General features: G+C 36.9%; 1 protein-coding gene across 1 annotated transcript in view; it reads right to left on the bottom strand.

Moving 5' to 3' along the window:
* Positions 1-14,347: 14,347 nt before the first annotated feature.
* Positions 14,348-21,780, bottom strand: part of Vps8 (vacuolar protein sorting 8) — a 286,412-nt gene continuing 278,979 nt past the window's right edge. Inside the window, exons 41-42 of the mRNA XM_090380461.1 lie at positions 16,133-16,201; positions 14,348-14,499 (exon numbers count right to left, since the gene is read on the bottom strand). Of these exons, the coding sequence (XP_090236587.1) occupies positions 14,356-14,499; positions 16,133-16,201 (213 nt within the window). The 3' untranslated portion in view covers positions 14,348-14,355. The remainder of the gene's footprint in view (positions 14,500-16,132; positions 16,202-21,780) is intronic.

Below are 21,780 nucleotides of genomic sequence, written 5' to 3'. Positions count from 1 at the left end.
GAAAGATAGCTCATGCTTCAGCAAAAGAGCTTTTGCTGATTCAGAAGTTACGTACATCTGCCAGATAGAATCTGTGTGGTGTGAGTTAGTTGTAAGCAAAGGTATAATGAGAGTGGGAGTAATCTACAGACCATAGGATTGTGAAAAGTATGATGAGAGTATCTATGTTTAGGTGGAGTGTGCAAGCAAGTGTGAATGTCTTATTTTGAGTGAATTCTATCTTCCTCTAATTGATCAGAATAAGTGGGACGAAAACTCACCACGGGGAGCAAAATTTTAAAATAAACTAGATGATTATTATTTGTTTCAGCATGTCAGAGAAAATATAGGGATAAGAATATTCTAGACCTCATCATTACTTACGAATCATATGACATCACAGGGCTTAGAGTACAAGACACATTGGCAGATAGAAATCACACAGTTGTTAGTGGAAGATGAAGAAAGATGTAGTAGTTAAAGGCACGGGTTTTAATTTCAGAAAAGGGGACTATGACAGTTTAAGGCTCTACGTGGCATCTACTAATTGGGTGGATTGCAGAGGGAGGGCAGATACATTAGAATTATGAAATAACTTTAAAGCAATAATAACAGAAGCCATGAATGCATATATACCATTAAGAAAATATAGCATGAGGAGGATGCTGAGATGGATGAATATGGGGCTAGCCAATCTAATAGAGCAGGAAAAGATAGCATAAGAAAGTTACAGAGTGAAGAAAAGAACTGAAGCTACATATTGTCCTGTTTGCTAAGAGAGCAAAGAATGGGGACAAGGAGTTTTTCACATATGTAAATACAAAGGAGAAGAAATCAAATCCAGAATACCTTAAATCAAATCAGATCGGACCCTTGTGTACTGTATGAGGGAAAGTCTTAGATTACCTAGCCGATGTTGTTGATGAACTGAATAAGTATTTCGCATCCGTCTTTACTGAAGAGAGGCTATGCAAGTGAGGCTGAGCCATATGAAATTAGTGATTTCAAAATTACAGATGATTGTATATTAGAAAAACATTCAAACCTAAAGGAAAGTAAGGCTACTGGAATTTATGGCATATACCCAGTAATTCTGAGGGATTCGACTAGAGAGTGTGTTGAACCATTGAGGTTAATTACGAGGACTTGGGAAAGATTCCTTTGGATTGGAGATGTGCCACCGTATCGCCAATACATAAACGTATCTGTAAGAGTGAAGTCAGTAACTACAGGCTGGTAGTCTGACTTCAATGGTAGGGAAAATCTTGGAGGCAATGGTTTAGAGTGCAACCAGAGACATTTAGATGGAAATGGCATTCTGCATGACACACAACATGGTTTTGTTAAAAAAAATCATGTTTAACTAACCTGGTAAGCTATTTTGATACACTTACTTAAGAGCTGGATGTAGAGAACAATTTCAACATTATTTATTTGGATTTTAGAAAGGCATTTGACCCAGTGCCTCATTTATAAAGTATAGGTTAGATTTAAACTGAAACAGTTAAATGTTTAAAGTAGCAAAACTACTATACTGCCACTATTACTGTATAAGCTAGAAGGTTGAGATTACCGGAAAGATTCTAAGATTGATTGCAGGGCAGCTGCAGAACAGAAAGCAGAGGTTATGATTAATGAATATTCTTCAAATTGGTGTAATGTCAGAAGTGGGATCACCCAAGGATTGGTTCTCTGACCACTGTTGTTTCTGATTTTTATAAATGACATTGATGAAAGGATAAAGGGTGTGATGTCAAAATTTGCAGATGATGCAAAGATTGAGTGGGTCATTAATGATCAGTCCCAAGCAACCACTCCTTCAGGATGACTTGAACAGGCTTCAAGAATGGTCAGAAAAGTGGCAGCTATGTTTTAATGCAGCAAAATGCAAGGTCTTGCACTTGGGGAATAGCGACCTCAAAATAACTTGTACACTTGGCAAGGTTTGATTTAAAAACAGTAGGGAAAGAAAGGCATATGGTAAATATGATACGGAAGTTTTCTGAGCAGCATAAACAAGCTGCCAGGAAAGCCCATGGTGTCCTATCGATGATTTATCAAACAATATCATGTAGAGATAGGGAGGTCATAATCCCACTGTATAAGGCAGTTGTAAGACTGAATTTATAATACTGTGTTCAAATATGAAAACCGCATCTGAAAAAAAGACACTGAGCTTCATTAGTGTCCAAAGATGGGTAACTTGCATGGTGAGATAAGTAAAATAGTGACCATATGAAGAAAGACTTTGATTATGTGGGCTACAGAGCTTGTCAACCAGACACCTTAGATGGGACCTGATTGAAGTTTATAAGGCTCTGAGAGGGGTTAGTAAAATGAATGAAGGCAGAATTTTCACTGCTATAAAGAATTCTAGAACTAGGTGCCATAAATTAAAAATTACAGGGGAAGACATTTTGACTAAATTGTAGGAAGTTTTCTTTTGGTTAGTGAATCATTGATTATTGGAACAAGTTGCCTTTGCAGGTAGTTCAGGCTGACATTTTGAAAAAATTCAAAGGTCAGCCTACATGAGGAGAGAAGCACATTTGTTTTGTATTTTCTTTACTTTTATTTTGTCTGGCGTGGCAAAAGCCTGTGGTTTCCTTGCATGGCTGGCCAATACTAATACTTTGGTTGCATATGTGCAAAGTTTATTTTTATCTGTTTTTTATATTAACTAATTTAGTATTGTCATATTTTAGAATGTTATTTTTTTTTTAACAAAGGTGTATATAAAATTTTTCATTTTGTTGTATATATCAGTCTCACGGACTCTAGAAATGATTGTTTATCATTATCTCTTGATAAGCTTTATCAAGAGATAAGATATTTGAATGCTGCAATTGCTTCAAGGATGAACATGATGTCATTTGTGAGAGGCTTTGTACATCAACAAATAATAAATTTTTCTCCCATTAGAGGTATTATTCAGGCTGATCATAAAATAAGAAATGAAGACAGCCTTTCAAGTTGGAAAAATCATACAATAATGGATATCTGATATATCAAATATAAAGATTAGTACTTTGTGGCAGTATAGCAGTTTTGCTACTTGTCACTCATTTGGAGAGCTGCTCTGGGTTTGAGTGCCATTATAGATTGGAGGAATTTCTAAAGGCCTCTTCAGTCAGGGCTTTAGTTAATCTCAGGTGGAGGAAGTAGGTTATTCTGAGCTCACACAACATGCAAATTGGCCTGTGAAGACAGGCTTCTATAGACATTACACAATATGGCCTAAGTTGCTAATGTGTCTAAAAAGCATAAGCACTAGGAAAGGGAAAATGAGAGTAGGTGTATGTTATAGGCCTAATGAATCTGATGAGTATAATGAGCAATTGTGCAAAGAAATAGAGTGGGTCAGCAACTCAGAATGTCTTATAATGGGGGATTTTAACTTTCCAGATATTAACTGGAACTTGTGGATTGGTCATTCGCATGCTAGCAAGGCTTTTGTGGATTTACGTTTCTACGGCAACATGTTCGAGAGGCAGCCAGAGGTAGTAATACTCTTGATCTGATTATCAGCAGTGATTCTTCATGCATTAACAATCTACAGATAAAGGAACCACTAGGGTGATCACAGTGTACTGATGTAAGATATAACTACCATCGGGTAAGGGGAAGGATTTTGCTTTCGTAAAGGTGACTACAGTGGTCTCAGAGTTTTTAAATTCTATACAGTGGCATCAACTGATGATGTCACCAATGGGGAAGACTTCAGGGACTTCTTGGAGGGTACTAGGCTTTTCATACCAACTAAGAAATATTGTTCAAGGTTTAGGCCTAAATGGATATCATATGAATTAATGAAAAAATGCATGGGATGCATATAAATTATCAGGTGACACAGAGGCCTATAGCAGATATAAGCTAGTCTGTAAACAAGTCACAAAGGAGATTAGGCAGGCAAAGGCAGATTACGAGAAATCTTTGGCAAAGGATGCAAAGAAAAACAGCAAAGAGTTCTTTACTTAGATAAACTCTAGAAGGAAAGGGATGAATCAGATTGGTCGACTTGATATTGATGATTCGACTGTTAATGATCCTGCTAAGATAGCTGACAAACAATGTGTATTTTTCATCTACATTCACACTTGAGGAGTTATTCAAGGAGGGGAATGCCAGAAGTTTATCAAACTCTAACAGGGAGGCTAAGTGATTTTGTAATAACTGAGAACAAAGTGGAGGAGAAATTATTGAAGTTAAACATAAGGCACCTGGGGTAGATGGGATTTATCTAGTTATATTAAAGGAGGCAGCAAAGGAAGTAAGCAAACCCTTAGCCATAATTATGAAAGCTTCCTTGGACCCAGGGGAGGTCCCTATGGACTGGAGATGTGCAAATGTGTCTCCAATTCACAAAGGAGGATCAAAGGCTGACACAAGTAATTATAGACCTGTGAGTTTAACTTCTGTTCCAGGAAAATTAATGGAGGCACTGGTTAAAGAAGCACTGCAGGATCATCTAGACAAGACTTCAGTTATAGCTCGGACACAGCATGGTTTTGTCAAGGGAAAGTCTTGCCTGACCAATTTGATTGGATACTATGATGCAGTCACAAAAGAACTGGATGCAGGGAATAACTTTGATATTATATATTTGGATCTTAGAAAGGCTTTTGATACTGTTGCACATGGAAGACAAATTGGAGCAGTATGGCATTGGAGGCAAATTGCTGCTATGAATAAAGGGATGTTTGAGGGGGAGAAGATAAAGTGGTAATCAATGGACACTGCTCATCGTGGACTAATGTTATTAGTGGAGTCCCTCAGGGATCCACTGTTGTTTTCTGTATTTATAAATGATATTGATGATGGTATATCAAGCTTAATGTCCAAGTTTGCAGACGATACAAAGGTTGGCAGGGTTGTTAAGGACACTACTGACACTATGCTTCTGATGGGATTGTTCCTCTTGCTCAGAATAATCACCTGAGAGGGCATAAATTCAAATTGGGGAAAGACAGATGTAGGGTAGATGTGTGGAAATTTGCCTTTGGCCAGCGGGTGGTTGGTTGGTGGAACAGACTTCCATCCCTTGTTGTGGAAGTTGATAGCCTAAATAAATTTAAGGCTTGGTTGGACAGGTATTTCGAACGTATGGAGGGATGAAATGGGAGTGGGTTTTTTTTTTTTTTTTCTGGCCGATGCTGCATAAGCTTGCTTTCTTGCATCATATGCCTCTACTAATGCTAATGCTTTGTAAGAAGATCAATACATTGAATGTCATATTTCCATAGGATCCTGACAGTTACTGCTGTCAAATCCAAGTAGCATGGTATGAACAAGTCTAGTGCCATAGAAGTACATCTCCCAAGGTGCCTATTCACCAACACCTAAACCTCACATTTATTGGGCACCTTGGGAGGCATGTCCTCCAGAAGTACTGTAGCTCACTTACCATTCTAAATTTCATGAAATCAACAGAATAATTGGTTTTATCTTTAAAATACAGAAAACAAAGGGTTCCTACAGTAAATTAATTTTATAATTATGTTTTCGAACTCAGTTTAGGATTTATTTTAAAGGTTTAATGAGAAGAGATTTGACTTCAGTGGAACATAATAATATGTCATAATAATAACAAGAAAGGCACCCGGGGTGGATGGGATCTATCCAGTTATATTAAAGGAGGCAGCAAAGGAAGTAAGCAAACCCTTAGCCATAATTATGAGAGCTTCCTTGGACTCAAGGGAGGTACCCATAGACTGGAAATGTGCAAATGTGACACCTATTCACAAAGGAGGATCAAAGGCTGACATAAGTAATTATAGACCTGTGAGCTTAACTTCTGTTCCAGGAAAATTAATGGAGGCACTGGTTAAAGAAGCACTGCAGGATCATTTAGACAAGACTTCAGTTATAGCTCAGACACAGCATGGTTTTGTTAAGGGGAAGTCTTGCCTGACCAACTTGATTGGATACTATGATGCAGTCACAAAAGAACTGGATGCAGGGAATAACTTTGATATTATATACTTGGATCTTAGAAAGGCTTTTGATACTGTTGCACATGGAAGACTGCTACACAAATTGGAGCAGTGTGACATTGGAGGCAAATTGCTGCTATGGATAAAGGGGTGGTTGAGGGGGAGAAGACAGAGAGTGGTAATCAATGGACACTGCTCATCGTGGACTAATGTTATTAGTGGAGTCCCTAAGGGCTCAGTGTTGGGTCCATTATTGTTTTCTGTATTTATAAATGATACTGATGATGGTATATCAAGCTTAATGTCCAAGTTTGCAGATGATACAAAGGTTGGCAGGGTTGTCAAGGACACTACTGACACTATGCTGCTGCAACAGGATCTGGAAAGGTTGAGCAGATGGGCTGAGAGGTGGCAAATGAAGTTTAACATTGACAAATGTAAAGTACTACACATGGGAAACAGCAACCCCAGAGCAACGTATCAACTCTGTGGTACTACACTGACAGTGGTAGAGAATGAAAGGGACATTGGGGTGGTTGTGCAGGCAGATATGAAATTCTCTGAGCAGTGCAGACGGGTTGCAAGAGTAGCTCATGGAGTATTGTCAATGATATACAGGAATTTTTCCAGCAGGGATAAGGAGGTGATTATTCTATTGTATAAGGCAATGGTCAGGCCACACCTAGAGTACTGTATACAGGTCTGGAGGCCTCATTTCAAGAAGGATGTAGAGCTGCTGGAACGAGTACAGAGAAGGGCAACAAGATTAGTGAATGGAACAAAGGGGTGCTCTTACGAAGAAAGGCTTAAGTTTTGCAAATTACAGTGTCTGGAGACTAGGCACCAGCGAGGTGATCTGATAGAGGTGTATAAAGCCTTGAATGGTTTAAGCATGCTCAATGCTGATGGGATTCTTCCTCTAGCTCAGAAAAATCACCTGAGCGGGCATAAATTCAAATTGAGGAAAGACAGATGTAGGATAGACGTGTGGAAATTTGCCTTTAGCCAGCGGGTGGTTGGTTGGTGGAACAGACTTCCATCCCTTGTGGTGGAGGTTGATAGCCTAAATAAGTTTAAGGCTCAGCTGGACAGGTATTTTGAACGAACAGAGGGGTGAAGTGGTTTTTTTTTTTTTTTTTTTGGCTGATGCTGCATAAGCTTGCTTTCTTGCATCAAATGCCTCTACTAATGCTAAAGTCATTGTGTAAATAAATGCATAGATACCTATGAATTTTTAAAAAATTGAGGAATTTGGTGAAAGAACTGGTTGCAGAATCTTTTTCACTTTCCTGATTCTACAGCAATCATTAATTTAATTTCCTTCTAAATTTATTAATTTAGAAGGAAATTTAAAACCCTTTGTTGTTCTAATTATAAAAAAAAATTTTTAGCTTTTTTACAGAATCAAAAACAGTAAATCTATTATGATTTTATAAACCCAATTAAAAAAATATTAAATAAGAGAAACCAGGAGAATCTGCAGATAAAGGAACCACTAGATGGCAGTGATCACAGTGTACTGATGTGGGATTTACTCAAAGATGTAACTACTGTCGGGGGTAAAGGGAAGGGTTTTTTCTTTTGTAAAGGTGACTACAGTGGTCTCAGACAGTTTTTAAATTCTATATAGTGAGACCAACTAATGATGTTACCAACAGCAAATTCTAAATGGAAAGCATTTAAGGAATTAATCTTGGAAGCTATGAGCTTTCTTACCAACTAATACTGTTCAAGGTTTAGGCCTAAATGGATGTCAGATGAACTAATGCGACTCATGGCAGAGAATAAAAATGCATGGGAAGCATATAAATTATCAGGCGACAGAGAAACCTATGGTAGATATAAAAAAGGAGATATATGATAGATCACAAAAGAGGATAGGCAAACGAAGGGATATGACGATAAATCTTTGGCAAAGGTTGCAAAGAAAAAAAGAACAAAGACTTATGTAAACTCTAGAAGAATCAGATTGGTCCACTTGATATTGATGGTTTGACTTTTGATGATCCTGTTCAAGTGGCTTACAAACTGAATGAGTATTTTGCATCTACATTTACACATGAGGAATTCTGTTGGGAAACAGAGACCAGAAGTTTATCAAACTCTAATAGGGAGCTAAAAAATTTTATTGAGAGCAAAGCAGAGGAGAAATTGTTGAAGTTAAAACAAAAAAAGCCCCTGGGGTGGATGGGATCTATCTAGTTATATTAGAGGCAGCAAAGAAAGTAAGCAAATCCTTAGCCATAATTATGAGAGAATTCTTGGAAGGTGCCTATGGACTGAAGATGTGAAAATGTATTACCAATTCACAAAGGGGGATCAAAGGGTAACACGAGTAATTACAGACCCATTAGTTTAATTGCTGTTCTGGGAAAAATAATGGCGTCATTGGTTTAAGAAGCAATGCATGAACAACTAGACAGGAGTGCAGTTATACTTTACAGTTTAAGGGGAGGAGTCTTGTCTGACCAATTTGATTAGTACAATGATGCAGTAACAAAGGAAGTGGATGAAAAAACAATTCTGATATCATACTTGGATTTCAGGAAAGCCTTTGATACTGCACATAAAAGACTGCTTTACAAATTGGAGCAGTATGGCATTAAGGACAAGTTGCTACAATGGATAAAAGAATGGTTATCAATGGATACTGCTCTTCATGGACTAATGTTATTAGTGGAGTCTCCCAGCATTTGTTCTATTGTTATTTTCTATATTTTTATCAATGATATTGATATACCAGGTTTAATGTCCATGTTTGCAGATGACACAAAGGTTGGCAGGGTTGTTAGTGACAGTACACTACTGCAACAGGATCTAAAAAAGTTGGGCAGATGGGCTGAGAGGTAGAAACTGAATTTTAACATTGACAAATGCAAAGTACTGCGTATGGGTAGAAGTAACCCCAGAGTAATGTACCAACTGTGCAGTACTACACTCAGGGTAGTGGAGAATGAGAAAGACTTGGGGATAATTGTGCAGTCAAATATGAAATTTTCTGAGCAGTGGAGACAGGCTGCCAGAGCAGCTCATGGGGTCTTGTCAATGATATGCAGGAATTTTGCTAGCAGGGATAAGGAGGTGATTGTTCCTTTGTATAAGGCAGTGGTCTGGCCACACCTTTCTGGAAGCTTCATTTTAGGAAGGAAGGAAGTAGAGCTGCTGGAACGAGTACAGAGAAGGGAAACAAGATTGGTGAGGGGAACAAAGGGTTGCTCTTACCAAGAAAGGCTTAAGTTCTGCAAATTGCAGCATCTGGAGAGTAGGCACCTGCGAGGTGATCTGATTGAAGTGTGTAAGGTTTGAATGGTTTGAGCAAGCTCAATGCTGATGGGATTCTTCCTCTTGCTCAGATTATGCACACAAGGAGGCATAAATTCAAATATGAGGAAAGACAGTTGTAGAATAGACATGCAGAAATTTGCCTTTAGCCAGCAGGTAGTTGAGTGCTGGAATAAACTTCCTTGTATATTATTGTAAAGTTGATGGCTTAAAAAATTCGAGGAAGAACTGGACAAACTTTTGGAGCAAATGGATGGGTGAAATTATGGAAGTTTTTTTTTTTTTTTTTTGGGCTGATGCTGTATAAGCTTGCTTTCTTGTATCATGTCTCTACTAATGCCAACCAATATTAATAAAATTATATTTTTTAGAATTTAAGGTCAGTTGATAGACACCAGAGTTGTCTGGATTGCCATATTGAAACACAGTGCTCACATGGTAGACACATCTTGAACATCTATATTTTTATCAGCTCTTTGCATTTAACTTAACAAAATCAAAGCTCCATGACAAGATTAAACACTTGTCACTGGTGTCTCAGATTCCACATGGCAATGGGAGTTGCCTAGAACAAAAGTAGATGGTTTTGCTCACGTGGTGTCTGTTAAATGCCAAAAAAAAATTTGTTTCATAATTCATGGTATATTGAAATTATTATATAACCAATTGGAGAACATTGGTGGGAAAAGATATACTCTAGAATTTGATTTCATTTACAGATTTTTAAAAAGAATTTAATAAGCAACATCTGTCAGGCGGCATTTTAGTAACACAAGGTTAATAAACTGCTACACCAAGATTACCTTTGTTAATAGTGTCACATTCCAGAACTTCTGCCAGTCCCTCAGTGATGTGAAGGGACCAGCAGAAGTTCTGGATCGTAAGGCTCTTAGCAAAGGTAATAATCACCGTGTAACAGTGTATTAATTAGTAGTGTATCACCATGTAACAGAATTAATTAATGGAAATCCCTGTGAAGGAAATGACTCTTTTGAAGTTATGATTAGAGAATGCATGGACAGATGTTCTGAACCACATGGGATAGTGTGTGTGTGACCAACTTACTGGGCCTTGTGATATGGTGCACTGCCTTGTTGATAGACACCAGAGTTGTCTGGATATATGGTCTGCATGATGATAGAAAGTTAAGCATTCCCATTGAGCTGTTGATTAATGGTGAACAGAAGACGGGGCATGCCATGAAAACAGTCCCCAAATCATAACACCATCACCTCCAGCCTGCCGAACACCAACAGTGCATCCAGGTGCCATGGCCCCAGCATGATAGAGCTGGTAACAGGATTTATCAGACCAAGTGTCAGATTACGTGTCTATGCAAGGCAGAGTTTGTGTCTTGCAGTGAGTGTGGGCAACAGCTATAGCATGTATGAGCTAATGTCCGAACATAATCCATGTACATGGATTATGTTCGGTTCCTGTTCCTGTGTTGTACTGAGTAGTTAGCTGGGCCACTGTGCTGTATCACAAGACAAGACACGATGCTCACCCTAAAAGTCAACCATACCACATGGCTGTCCCAGTGTGACCTCAGCTGGTTGTTAGATTGCTGTTGAGCCAGCCATGGTAGGTTTGTGACACCACAGAATGAGAGTACGTAACCACATTGGCTGTTGTCGAAATACTGGTACCTGCACACCTTTCCCCCCACACAATTGCTCTACATTTGAAGTCTGAAAGATAAACTGATCCATTCTTCCTTGCAGCTTAAAATCTGACTGCCACATGCATGAACTACAAACTTATATCAGCCTACCTAACTTTGTCTTCACCAGCATCACAGATCAGCCCATCCCTACACAAGGGGTGTTCCTAATACAAAGCCAAATCAGTGGAAGTTATGTGCAGCAGCTGTTATGCATCAACTATAACTATTTCTATTTTCTCTTCTCACTCAGTTTCACTGTAACTTAGTTTTTATATAGAAACTTATTGTAGCATATGAAAAAAATTATTGCACAGACAGGATATTGTGAAGTATATATTTTGTCAATGTTTATTTGAAACAGTTTATATATGTGTGTGTATATGTATTCACACACTGACTGAAGAGATCATCCAAAAATATTACATCTTTTGTCGGCGCCTCTGTAGCCAGGTGGGAAGGAGTAGCAGTGCATAGCACACGCTTCTTGATTAGACCGGGGTTCGAGCCAGTCACCACCAAATACGGAGGATGCGGAAACGTCAGGGAATGACCACCGCACATCCTGGAGCAATATGGCCTTAGTTGCTAATGCTCCTAAAAACCAAATAACAAACAAACAAATATCTTTTGTCAGATATATAAATTAATAATGGAGAGAAAAACTAACTTAATGAAGAGAAATATCCAGCCATCTAAATAGAAATTACTGAAACAAATGCAATGAAATACATTCAGTGCAATCTGAAACAAGAATAATTATAAAAAAAATTTTTGCAGATGCAACCACCCCTTGAAAAGCAAATTTGTATGTTTTTGTATTAACAGTAATATATCACTTCAAGACTAAATATTTCTAAAGCTAGATGGAAAGTAAGAGAAACAGCTAGTAATAAACGTTTGAGAAACATTTGGTAGCAATTGAATAAGATTCCTACCTGTTGCAAAATAACTAATGTTTTTTCCAATCCTTAATATTATTTTGTGTCTGGAAATGCATGAATTATTGAGACCATTGTGCACTTGGTTCCTATGATACTGTAGCTCATATTGTGTAAAGTGTATTATTGAAGAAGCCTTTAAGAATTTCTCCAGCCTCAAAATTCAAATCCTGACCTCTCCAAAACAGTGAGAAGTGGCAAAATCTCTGTACTATCGTGGATGATTATGCACCCTGTGTTCTGTTCCAAAAAGAGTTGCAATAAAAGAATAAACTATGACAGAAGTTCAGCAATTTACTAATACGTTTTTGCATTTTTTAAATCAGTTAAGATTTTTTTTTTTTTGCCAAATAAAAATTTTAAATCCATAATTTAAAAAAAATTCTATGTGGTATATGAAAAAATTTTAAAGCAGTAATTATCAAAATTATTACCTTTCTTCACATTAAATTCAAATGCCACAAGTATTTCCTTCAGATGCAGGTTGTACTTTGAGTTAAAGGAAATGTCTACGCTATCACCATGCATAGATAAATATGCCAACACCCTACTACATTTTAAAATTTTGTCTGCTGTGGGTGTTAAGGGACAGTGTGTCAAGATGCAAATAAACGTTTAAGAGTTAGTCGTCACCCCAATAAAATCTGCATGCTAACATAAAAGAAGTTAGATCATTAATAAAAAATGTTAGAATTTGTTCAATTATAAATTCCAAAAATTTGATTGAGAATTGTGTTATGAAATTTATTAAGAAACAAGGGTGCTCTTTCCATTTCTTCTGTGTTTTCAGTCTTTCACATTGTTTAAGAATTTTTGTTGAATATTATGGACATTGCTCTAAAAAAGGCTGTCAAACTTTAAAATATGAAGATTTTAAGGAGACACAAGGAGTTTTCAGTGCTTCTTTTGCATTATCTAAACAACAGCCATGTCTCAACATTTAATTTAGAATTTTTCCTTGTTTTGTGGTTCGTCCCAAATTTGCCATGGAATTTAGAGTGATTGCTGGAATCCAAGTTTTTAATCATATGAGGAAAGGGATGGGGATATCCTGATGGCAGCCAGTAATTTCTGGGTTTAATATACACGTAAGTTAGTTATAAACCAGTTATACAAATATATTAACAAAAATCATTAGCTTTCAGGACGCGTGTCCCTTTGTCAACTGACAAATTAAATACAAAATTAAATACAATACGAGCTGAGTGAGGCACTTTAATCATGTGTCATTGTTGTTGCGCGGACGTGTGCTGCTTTCTACGCCACTGATCATCCAGTGAATTTCTGGGTTTCATTCTAATGCCATATTCTGTCCTACAGCATTTGTCAAACTGGATATTTATTCTAAGTTGATCTGGCTTAACTGGCAAATATGAAAGACTGACTCCAAAGAGAAAAACCATAAAGTCTAAAATTCACTAAGGCTGAAGTGGATTAAAAATTTATTTTGCATCTTTCAGTGCATGTGCATGACTTAAACCACAAATCCATTTACAAACATCAACAACAATAAAAAATATTTTACAATTTTTATTTTGAAGAAAGTAATATTACAACAGTATAAATATATGATACAATAACTGCATCCAAGGTCATGATTAACAAATCTTTGCATGTAAACATGATACCATTTGGTAATTTAACTCAGAACTTGATCTGTTACTTTAAAAATTTTAGACTATTTGCAGGTGAACTTTAAAAAACTGCTATCTTGCAAAATTGTTGAGATACAGGTAACTAATGTTGGTTCCATCATAATTTGAATTATTTCAACTACAAACAACAAGGTATGACAATGAAATGAGAAAACGAACTATGAAGAAACTGTACAATATCTTTCAGAAACAATTTGGGATTTTTTTTTTTTTTTTTTTTCCATTCCGAGTTTTAATCATTGGGTTCTAGAGGAAGTAAAATCATACTTTTATTTCTTATTCTTCTTGATATAAAATTAATTGGATACCTTATAAAAAGCTTTGTGAGGGAGGCAGCTGTAAGTTTGGTGATCCAGACTCAGATTCAATAATGCACATCATTATTTAAGGAAATGGAGTATGCCTGCCCTCGAGTATACCAATTCTTTTAATATCAAGATTTTTCTTAGTGAATATTTGGATTATCTCAGGTTTACATTTTTTTAAGGACTATCAGTGCTAAAAAATAAGACAAATAACTTATAAAAAAGGTCTTTGTTAGGAACTTCTGAAGCATATAAAAATCTCGATTTTTTTACTAAAGTTTATTATAAAAGTAAATTTTTATCACCTGAACAATCATTTTATCTTTATTCTGGCTTCAACGTTTTTAAATGTACTTGACATATGAGAATTTATTATTTCATATATTTGCCAGTTTCCCAATTAAGTATTTACTTCTCTCTCTCTCTCTCTCTCTCTCTCTCTCTCTCTCTCTCTCTCTCTCTCTCTCTCTCTCTCTCTCTCTCTCTCTCTCTCTCTCTCTCTCTCTCTCTCTCCCTCCCTCTCTCTCCCCCCCCCTCTATTTTTATATATATATTTATTTATTTATATATATTACAACTTTTACATATATAATACATTCAAAATTCACTTGTGAAAGTTCCTTGCCACCCTGGAATTAAATTTAACTTAAATATATCATCTTGTTCTTTATATTGCCTATAGTGATGCATACTAGGTCGCCTGTCATTTTCACTTCGGGAGAGCTCTTCTAACAATGTTAGCTATAAGAAATGAAAAACAAAAATGCAAAATTAAAAATTTTTTCAGCACTACAGCTAAACCACATTTATCTATTATTTTTGCTGCCAATATTTATGCAAAATAACTACAGTAGAACATTGATTATCTGAACTAACTGGGGAGACCTATAATCAAGAATACCTAGTTTATATGAAACAAAGTGTAATGTACAATTAAATTATTGTACACAAGGTTATTACTACTCTATTTTGAAATATGAAGTATTATTAAAAAATAACTGATTTAGGAAATGGTTTGCAAATAATAACCAAAACATTTTGAAGAAACAATGTATTATTTTGAACTCACCTAATTGTTTTTCATGGTTTCAACTATAAATCACCCTTTTTTTTTTTTTTTACATAAACAGAAATAAACAAACTCAAGTAATTGCACACAAATAAGAATATGGGGAAAGTTTATTTTTTAAAATATGTAGTCTTGAATTTTTTCTTTGAACGCAGTGAGGTCTTTCATCCTATCTAATAGCAGTGTCTCCGTAGAACCGCATTCAGACTGTTGCTCACACCATGCCATTGCAGTTCGTAGCACAGTGAAGGCCTCTGCATGAGTGGGCCCGCTCCATGCTTCCTCTTCTTCTTCGTCTTCAGAATCACCTTGGTTAAAGTCATCACGTTCTTCATCCTGTACTAATGCAACATTCTCTTCTTTGGTTAAAATATGATAACCAGGATCACCGGCATCGTTGTTTAGCAATGCTTCTGCATCATCTTGCCCACGTTCGGAAAACCCGGGAACCCCTTGAAATAAAGTTACAATCTTACTTACATCTTCATTGAAACCTTGCACATGTGTGACTGTCTCTTTGGTCCACTAGCTGGGATCAAACAGTAGCTAAAGCCAACATTTGATTTTTAACTCCTGTAATGACAAATTAAGACTATTTCTATGGTATACTGCATATATCTTCGAATAAATAATCGGAAATGAATGCATTAAGTGGCAGGAGTAATATTTCAGTAAAAACAACCAGTGCAAAAGTAGATACTGTAATTTTTTTTTTTTTTTTTTTTTTTTTTGAGGTGGCAGTGGTTTGGATAATCGACGTTCTATTGCATATGGCAAAATTCTGAATTTGGCATTTTTAGAACTCAATAAAACAATTTCATTAGCTGAAATATTTTATGCAAAAGCATTCCTGTTCTAGGAAGTGAAAATGTTAAGGGAGAAATTTCTGTAAGAGTCATTTAAAAATTGCAGCTGAAATCAGGTTCAGATAATTTTGAATGAAGAAATTACACCTTCCATCACATAAGTGCAACATTTACTTGATACAATAGTTCTTGATTTTACAAATGATACTTTTCCATCAGCAAAGAAGATAAATGAAGTATTAGGCTGTCTGTTGAATTCTCAAGCTTAGTGGTGAGCCAGATGCCAGAAAACAAAGTTTTCTGAGTAAATCTAGTTTTACATTAACATGCTATTTTCAGAAAAGAAATGAAAACAGTTCTGATTTCAAATAAATAAAACTTTTTACAAAATAGCTCTGTAATTGTTTCAAATTGAATAATAACATAATATTTTACAGATATTTATTAGAAAATTAATAAAATACAGAGGAAATTCTATCAAGTTCAAGTAAAGTCTTACCCTGGATTGTGTCCTGAAAGATTTTTGTAAGTGATGGAGTGCTTGTTGCTGGTTAGGATTTAAAAATATCTGAAACAGCACAACAAAAATAAAAATCAAAATTAGAAATTCTGACACAAGACAAATAAAATACAACTTTGATAAATGTGAAAATACATTTTATGCATACTATATATATAGTATGCATTTGTAATAAAATTTATAACCAAATATTCTTTGAATTGAGGTTTAAAAAAGGTTAGCTGACTTTTTTTGTTTAATCTTAATTCAAGAATTCTGTAATGATCAGTAGCATAAACTATATTAAAATATTTTCTCATATTGAATAATTAATATAACAAGGAAAATAAAAATGCATTTACTATTTACTCCTCAGACATGTGAATAAAAGAATCAAATATTACGAGTCAGAAAAGGCCAGTAAAATAATATTTTGTACAGAAAGATTGTCACTACAATAAAATCTATATTTTAACTCCTTAATTGTGATGCAACTTTTTAATAAGATTTAAAAAGCTGATTATTGTTTTTACTGTGTTTATCGAAATGTGCTTTGCATTTCACATTCTGTTTATTACAAAGTACAGGGTGAGTCACGAAAAAGTAACCCACCACTCCACGCTTAGAAGAGCCATCAGCCAATCAACATGCGACTAGTCACCTGCACAAACAAACCTTCGCCTCACAGATTAGGCATGCGTCACCCCTCAAGGTCAATCTCATTGGAAGATAGCGTTTTGCCAGACATAACCCAGTTTGTGTCTCGTGTACGATTGTGTTTAAAGCTTTTACGCACAATTAACCCCTGAAGAGCGGGAGTGGGTACACATTTCAACAAGATGGGGCCACGCCATACAGCCCACAGAGTGCTGGCTCGAATTCATGAAGCCTTTCTAGACAGAACTGTCAGCAAAGATTTATGGCCCCCACATTCCCCAGACCTGTCCATATGTGATTTTTACCTTTGGGGCTACCCTAAAGGGGAAAATTTATGAGACAAACCCGACATATATGACACTCTTCGGCAATTACAGGAGAACATTTGCTGCTATCGCAGGCATCAATGGTACAGCGGTGCAGAGAGTTTGCCGAAACATGCTGACACGGGCTCAGCACTGTCTTGTGGCCCAAGGAGGTCATTTCTAACATCTTTAACGGCAGGTAATCTACTATACATTGACAGGGCTATTTTTTCATGATTCACCCCGTGTTACAAAATTTGAAGTGAATGTTACGTTGGAAGGTATGTGCAATTAAGTGAAAACAATTACTTTTATATATTATTTAAAGTTTTTTTAAATTTAACTTATTTTTCTCAAAAAAAAAAAAAAGAAAAAGAAAAAAAAAACCCTTTCTACCATTATAAAAAAGGAATTTTATTCCAGAGTAGTTGTCTAACATCAATACCCTCTGCTGATGCAATCCTCTTCTACAGAGGGTTCGTGAAGAGTGCAGACTGTCCTTGAAAGATCATACAAGTCTGATACTATGGTTTCCCATTAATTTCTGTGCCCTTGTCTAGGTTGTATGTTATAGTGTACACCGATGAGCCAAAACACATTATGATCAGAGAGTTGTTATGCAAATCGAAGCAAATGCGGGTGAACTATGGGGCGTGCAGATCGGGACATGGTATAAAAAATACCCATTTTGGGTGTTTTTTTATACTGTGGCACAACTCGCCGATAATTGGAATGCTGGTGAAGGGAGTAATGTATCACAACACACAGTACATCGAACCCTGCTGAATATGGGGCTGCATTGCCGCAGGCTGCTCGGAGTGCCCATACTAACCACGATTCACCAACGACAGTGCCTACATGGGCACATGAGCATCGAAACTGGACCTTGAGTGATTGGAAGATGTTATTTGGTTTTTAGGAGCATTAGCAACTAAGGCCATATTGCTCCGGGGATATGCGGTCAGTGGTCATTCCCTGACCTTTCTGCATCCTCCGTATTTGATGGTCATAGGCTCAAACCCCAGTCTAATCAAGAAGCGTGTGCTATGCACTGCTGCTCCTGCCCACCTGGCTACGGAGGCGCCGTGTTGGAAGAAGGTCGTCTGGTCTGATGAATCACGTTTCCTGTTGCACCATGTGGACGGCTGGGTACATGTGCATTGTTAACCTGGGAAAGTGATGGCACCTGGATGCACCATGGAACGCAAACAAGCCAGTGGCGGCAGTCATGCTTTGGGCAATGTTCTGCTGGGATACCCTGGGTCCAGTTATCCATGTGCCCGGCACATGGATAACTGGACTACCACCTACCTAAACATCATTGCTGACCAGTTACACCCTATCATGGCAACAGACTTCTCCCCCCTGGCAGTGCTGTCTTTCAGCAGGATAATGCGCCATGCCACACCACCCAGATTGTTCGAGACTGGTTTACAGAATATGAGGAAGACTTCCAGGTATTGCCCTGGCCCCCGAATTCCCCAGACATCAATCCCATCAAGCATCTGTGGTTTGTGTTGAAACAGCAACTCCGATCTGCGACGTCTCAACCACAGACCTTACAGGAGTTAAAGTGTCTGCTGGTTAAGTGCTGGTACCAGATACCACAAGAGACATTTAGAAATCTTGTAGTATCCATGCCTCGCCGGGTAAGAGCTCTTTTAGCTGCATGTGGAGGACCAACATCATATTAGGTAGGTGGTCATGTTTTGGCTCATCGATGTATGTTCAGAGGTTGATTTACATGTGTGGCCTAATAAAACCCAGAATAACTGAGAAAAAAACCTACTCTATCCATCTGAGATTGTTTAACCTTAATTTAGCAAAGTCTGTAACAGTCAGTAAACTATATTAAAATATTTTTTCATAACTTTTTTTTCATATAGATTAATTAATATAAGAAACACTGCCTAATCCAGTTTCAATTAAAGAGTCCTTTAGAAATTCTTCTATGGTGAGACAAACCAAGACTACTCCAAATGAATGGCAAGTGGTGAAACAAATATGCTGCTACAGACGACATTTGAAGAAATACAAAAAATTAATTAATCCTTAAGTAAGCTTTATATTCCCCCACTTTTTTTTTTTCAAGAGCAAATAATTAGTAGAATTAGCTTAAAACATTTTGAAAAACTCAACAAGTATACAAGGGCACAAATGAATTACAGACAACACGAAGACTGCTACTGTGTGAAAGATTAAATGAAACTAAAATAATTATATTAAGCACATAATCCTTACATAATGTGCTATATCAGAGATGTGGTGTCACACAGATATAAGGAATGCAGAACTGGAATTTGGAGAGTACAATATGTACAGAAAGGATAGGAAGGGAGGGGTCGTTATGCTGTTAGTTAAGAAACAAAATCTAAGGAAGTGCATCCAGTTGATATTGGTGGACAGTGCAATATTGAGTCAGTCTGGTGTGACATAAGCTGGGAAAGCAAAAATGAGGGTAGGAGTGTGTTATAGGCCTAATGACTGATAAATGCAATGAACAACTAAACAGAGTGGACCAGTAAATCAGAATGTCTTATAATGGAGGATTTTAACTTCCCAGATATTGACTGGAACTTGTGGGTTGGTCACTCACACACTAGCAAGACTTTTATGGATTAATTGGATGACCGTTTTCTACAGCAAAATGTTTGAGGGGCAACCAGAGGGAGTTGTTGTTGTGGTATTTTCTGGCACAAAAGCTACTTAGGCCATATTGTGCCTCCCAAACTAATTGAGTCACTTATGATAAATATACAGGGAGCAGTTAGAAACGGTAATACATTTGAATTTGTTTTAAATAGAGAAAGAATTCAGAGAGATTTGCTTCTTTACCTATTATGCTATTGAGAGATGGAGGTTGTTGTACCAGAGGAAGTAATACTCTTGATATAATTATTAGCCATGACTGCTCATGCATTAAGAATTTGCAGATAAAGGAACCACTAGATGGCAATGTAACTGAAGTAGAGAATTAATTAAAGATGTAACTACCATCATGGATAAAGGAAAGGGTTTTTGATTTTGTGAAGGTGACTACAGTGGTCTCAGAAAGTTTTTAAATTCTATACAGTGAGACCAACTGATAATGCTAACAACAGCAAATTCTAAATGGGAATTATTTAATGAATTAATCTTGGAAGCTACTAGGCTTTTCATACCAACTAAGAAATACTGTTCAAGATTTAGTACTAAATGGATGCCAGATGAACTAATGAGACGTGGCAGAGAAGAAAAATACATGGAATGCATATAAATTAGCAGGTGACATAGAAGCCTGTGATAGATATAAACTAGTCTGTAATCAAGTCACAAAGGAAGTTAGGCAAGTGAAGGCAGATTACAAGAAATCTTTGGCAAAGGATGCAAAGAAAAACAAGAAAGAATTCTTTACTTATATAAACTCTAGAATGAAGGGGATGAATAAGATTGGTCCTCAATGATATCGATGGTTTGACTGTTGATGATTCTGCTTGGATAGCTGCCAAATTGAATGAGTATTTTGCATCTACATTTCCACATTAGGAATTCTGTAGGGACATGGAGGACAGAGGCTTATTAAACTCTAACAGGGAGTTAAATGATTTTGTAATAACTGAGAGCAAAGTAGAGGAGAAATTGTTGAAGTTAAATATAAGAAAGGCACCTGGGGTGAATGGGTTCAATCCAGTTATATTAAAGGAGGCAGCAAAGGAAGTAAGCAAACTCAGCCATAATTATGAGAGCAACCTTGGAATCAGGGAAGCTCCGCACTGACTGGAGATATGCAAATGTATCCCCAATTTACAGAGGAGGTTAAAAGGTTGACACAAGTAATTACAGCCCTGTTACTTTAACTTCTGTTTGAGAGAAAATAATGGTTAAAGAAGCATTGCAGGATCATCATGGCAGACTTCACTAATAATTCAGACACAGCATGTTTTGTCTGACCAATTTAATTGGATACTATGATGTGGTCACAAAGGAACTGGATGCAAAAAATAATTTTGATATCATGTACTTGGATTTCAGGAAAGCTTTTGACACTGTTGCACATGGAAGGCTACTGTACAAATTGGAACAGTATGGCATTAAGGGCAAATTGCTATAATGGATAAAAGGATGACTGAGTGGGAGAAGACCTGTTAGTTTAACTCCTGAAAGAGTGGTAATCAGTGGACACTGCTCTTCGTGGAAATGTTATTAGTGGAGTCCCCCAGTGTTCACTGTTGGTCCTATTGTTTTGTATATTTATCAATGAAGGTATACCAGGCTTAATGCTGAAGTTGCAGATGATACAAAGGTTGGCAGGGTTGTTAATGACTACATGCCACTGCAACAGGAACTAGAAAAGTTGGGCAGATGGGCTGAGAGTGGCAAATTAAGTTTAACATCTACCCATATGAGTAGCAGTAACTGCAAAGAAATTTACCAACTGTGTGGTACTACACTCAGGGTAGTAGAGAATGAAAAAGACCTGAGGGTAACTGTGCAGTCAGATATGAAGTTCACTGAGCAGTGCAGATGGGCTGCCAGAGCAGGTCGTGGAGCCTTAGCAATGATATATAGAAATTTTGCTAGCAGGGACAAGGAGGTGATTATCCCGTTGTACAAGGCAATGGTCAGGCCACACCTTGAATACTGTGTACAGGTCTGGAGGCCTCATTTTAAAAAGGATGTAGAACGAATACAGAGAAGGGAAACAAA

Source organism: Mastigoproctus giganteus, chromosome 8, assembly GCF_048544385.1.
Source record: "Mastigoproctus giganteus isolate SK-2022 chromosome 8, ASM4854438v1, whole genome shotgun sequence".
Classification (NCBI taxonomy): Eukaryota; Metazoa; Arthropoda; class Arachnida; order Uropygi; family Thelyphonidae; genus Mastigoproctus; species Mastigoproctus giganteus.
Note: the sequence above shows the minus strand (reverse complement) of the source record. Positions and strands in the feature narration are given on the sequence as shown.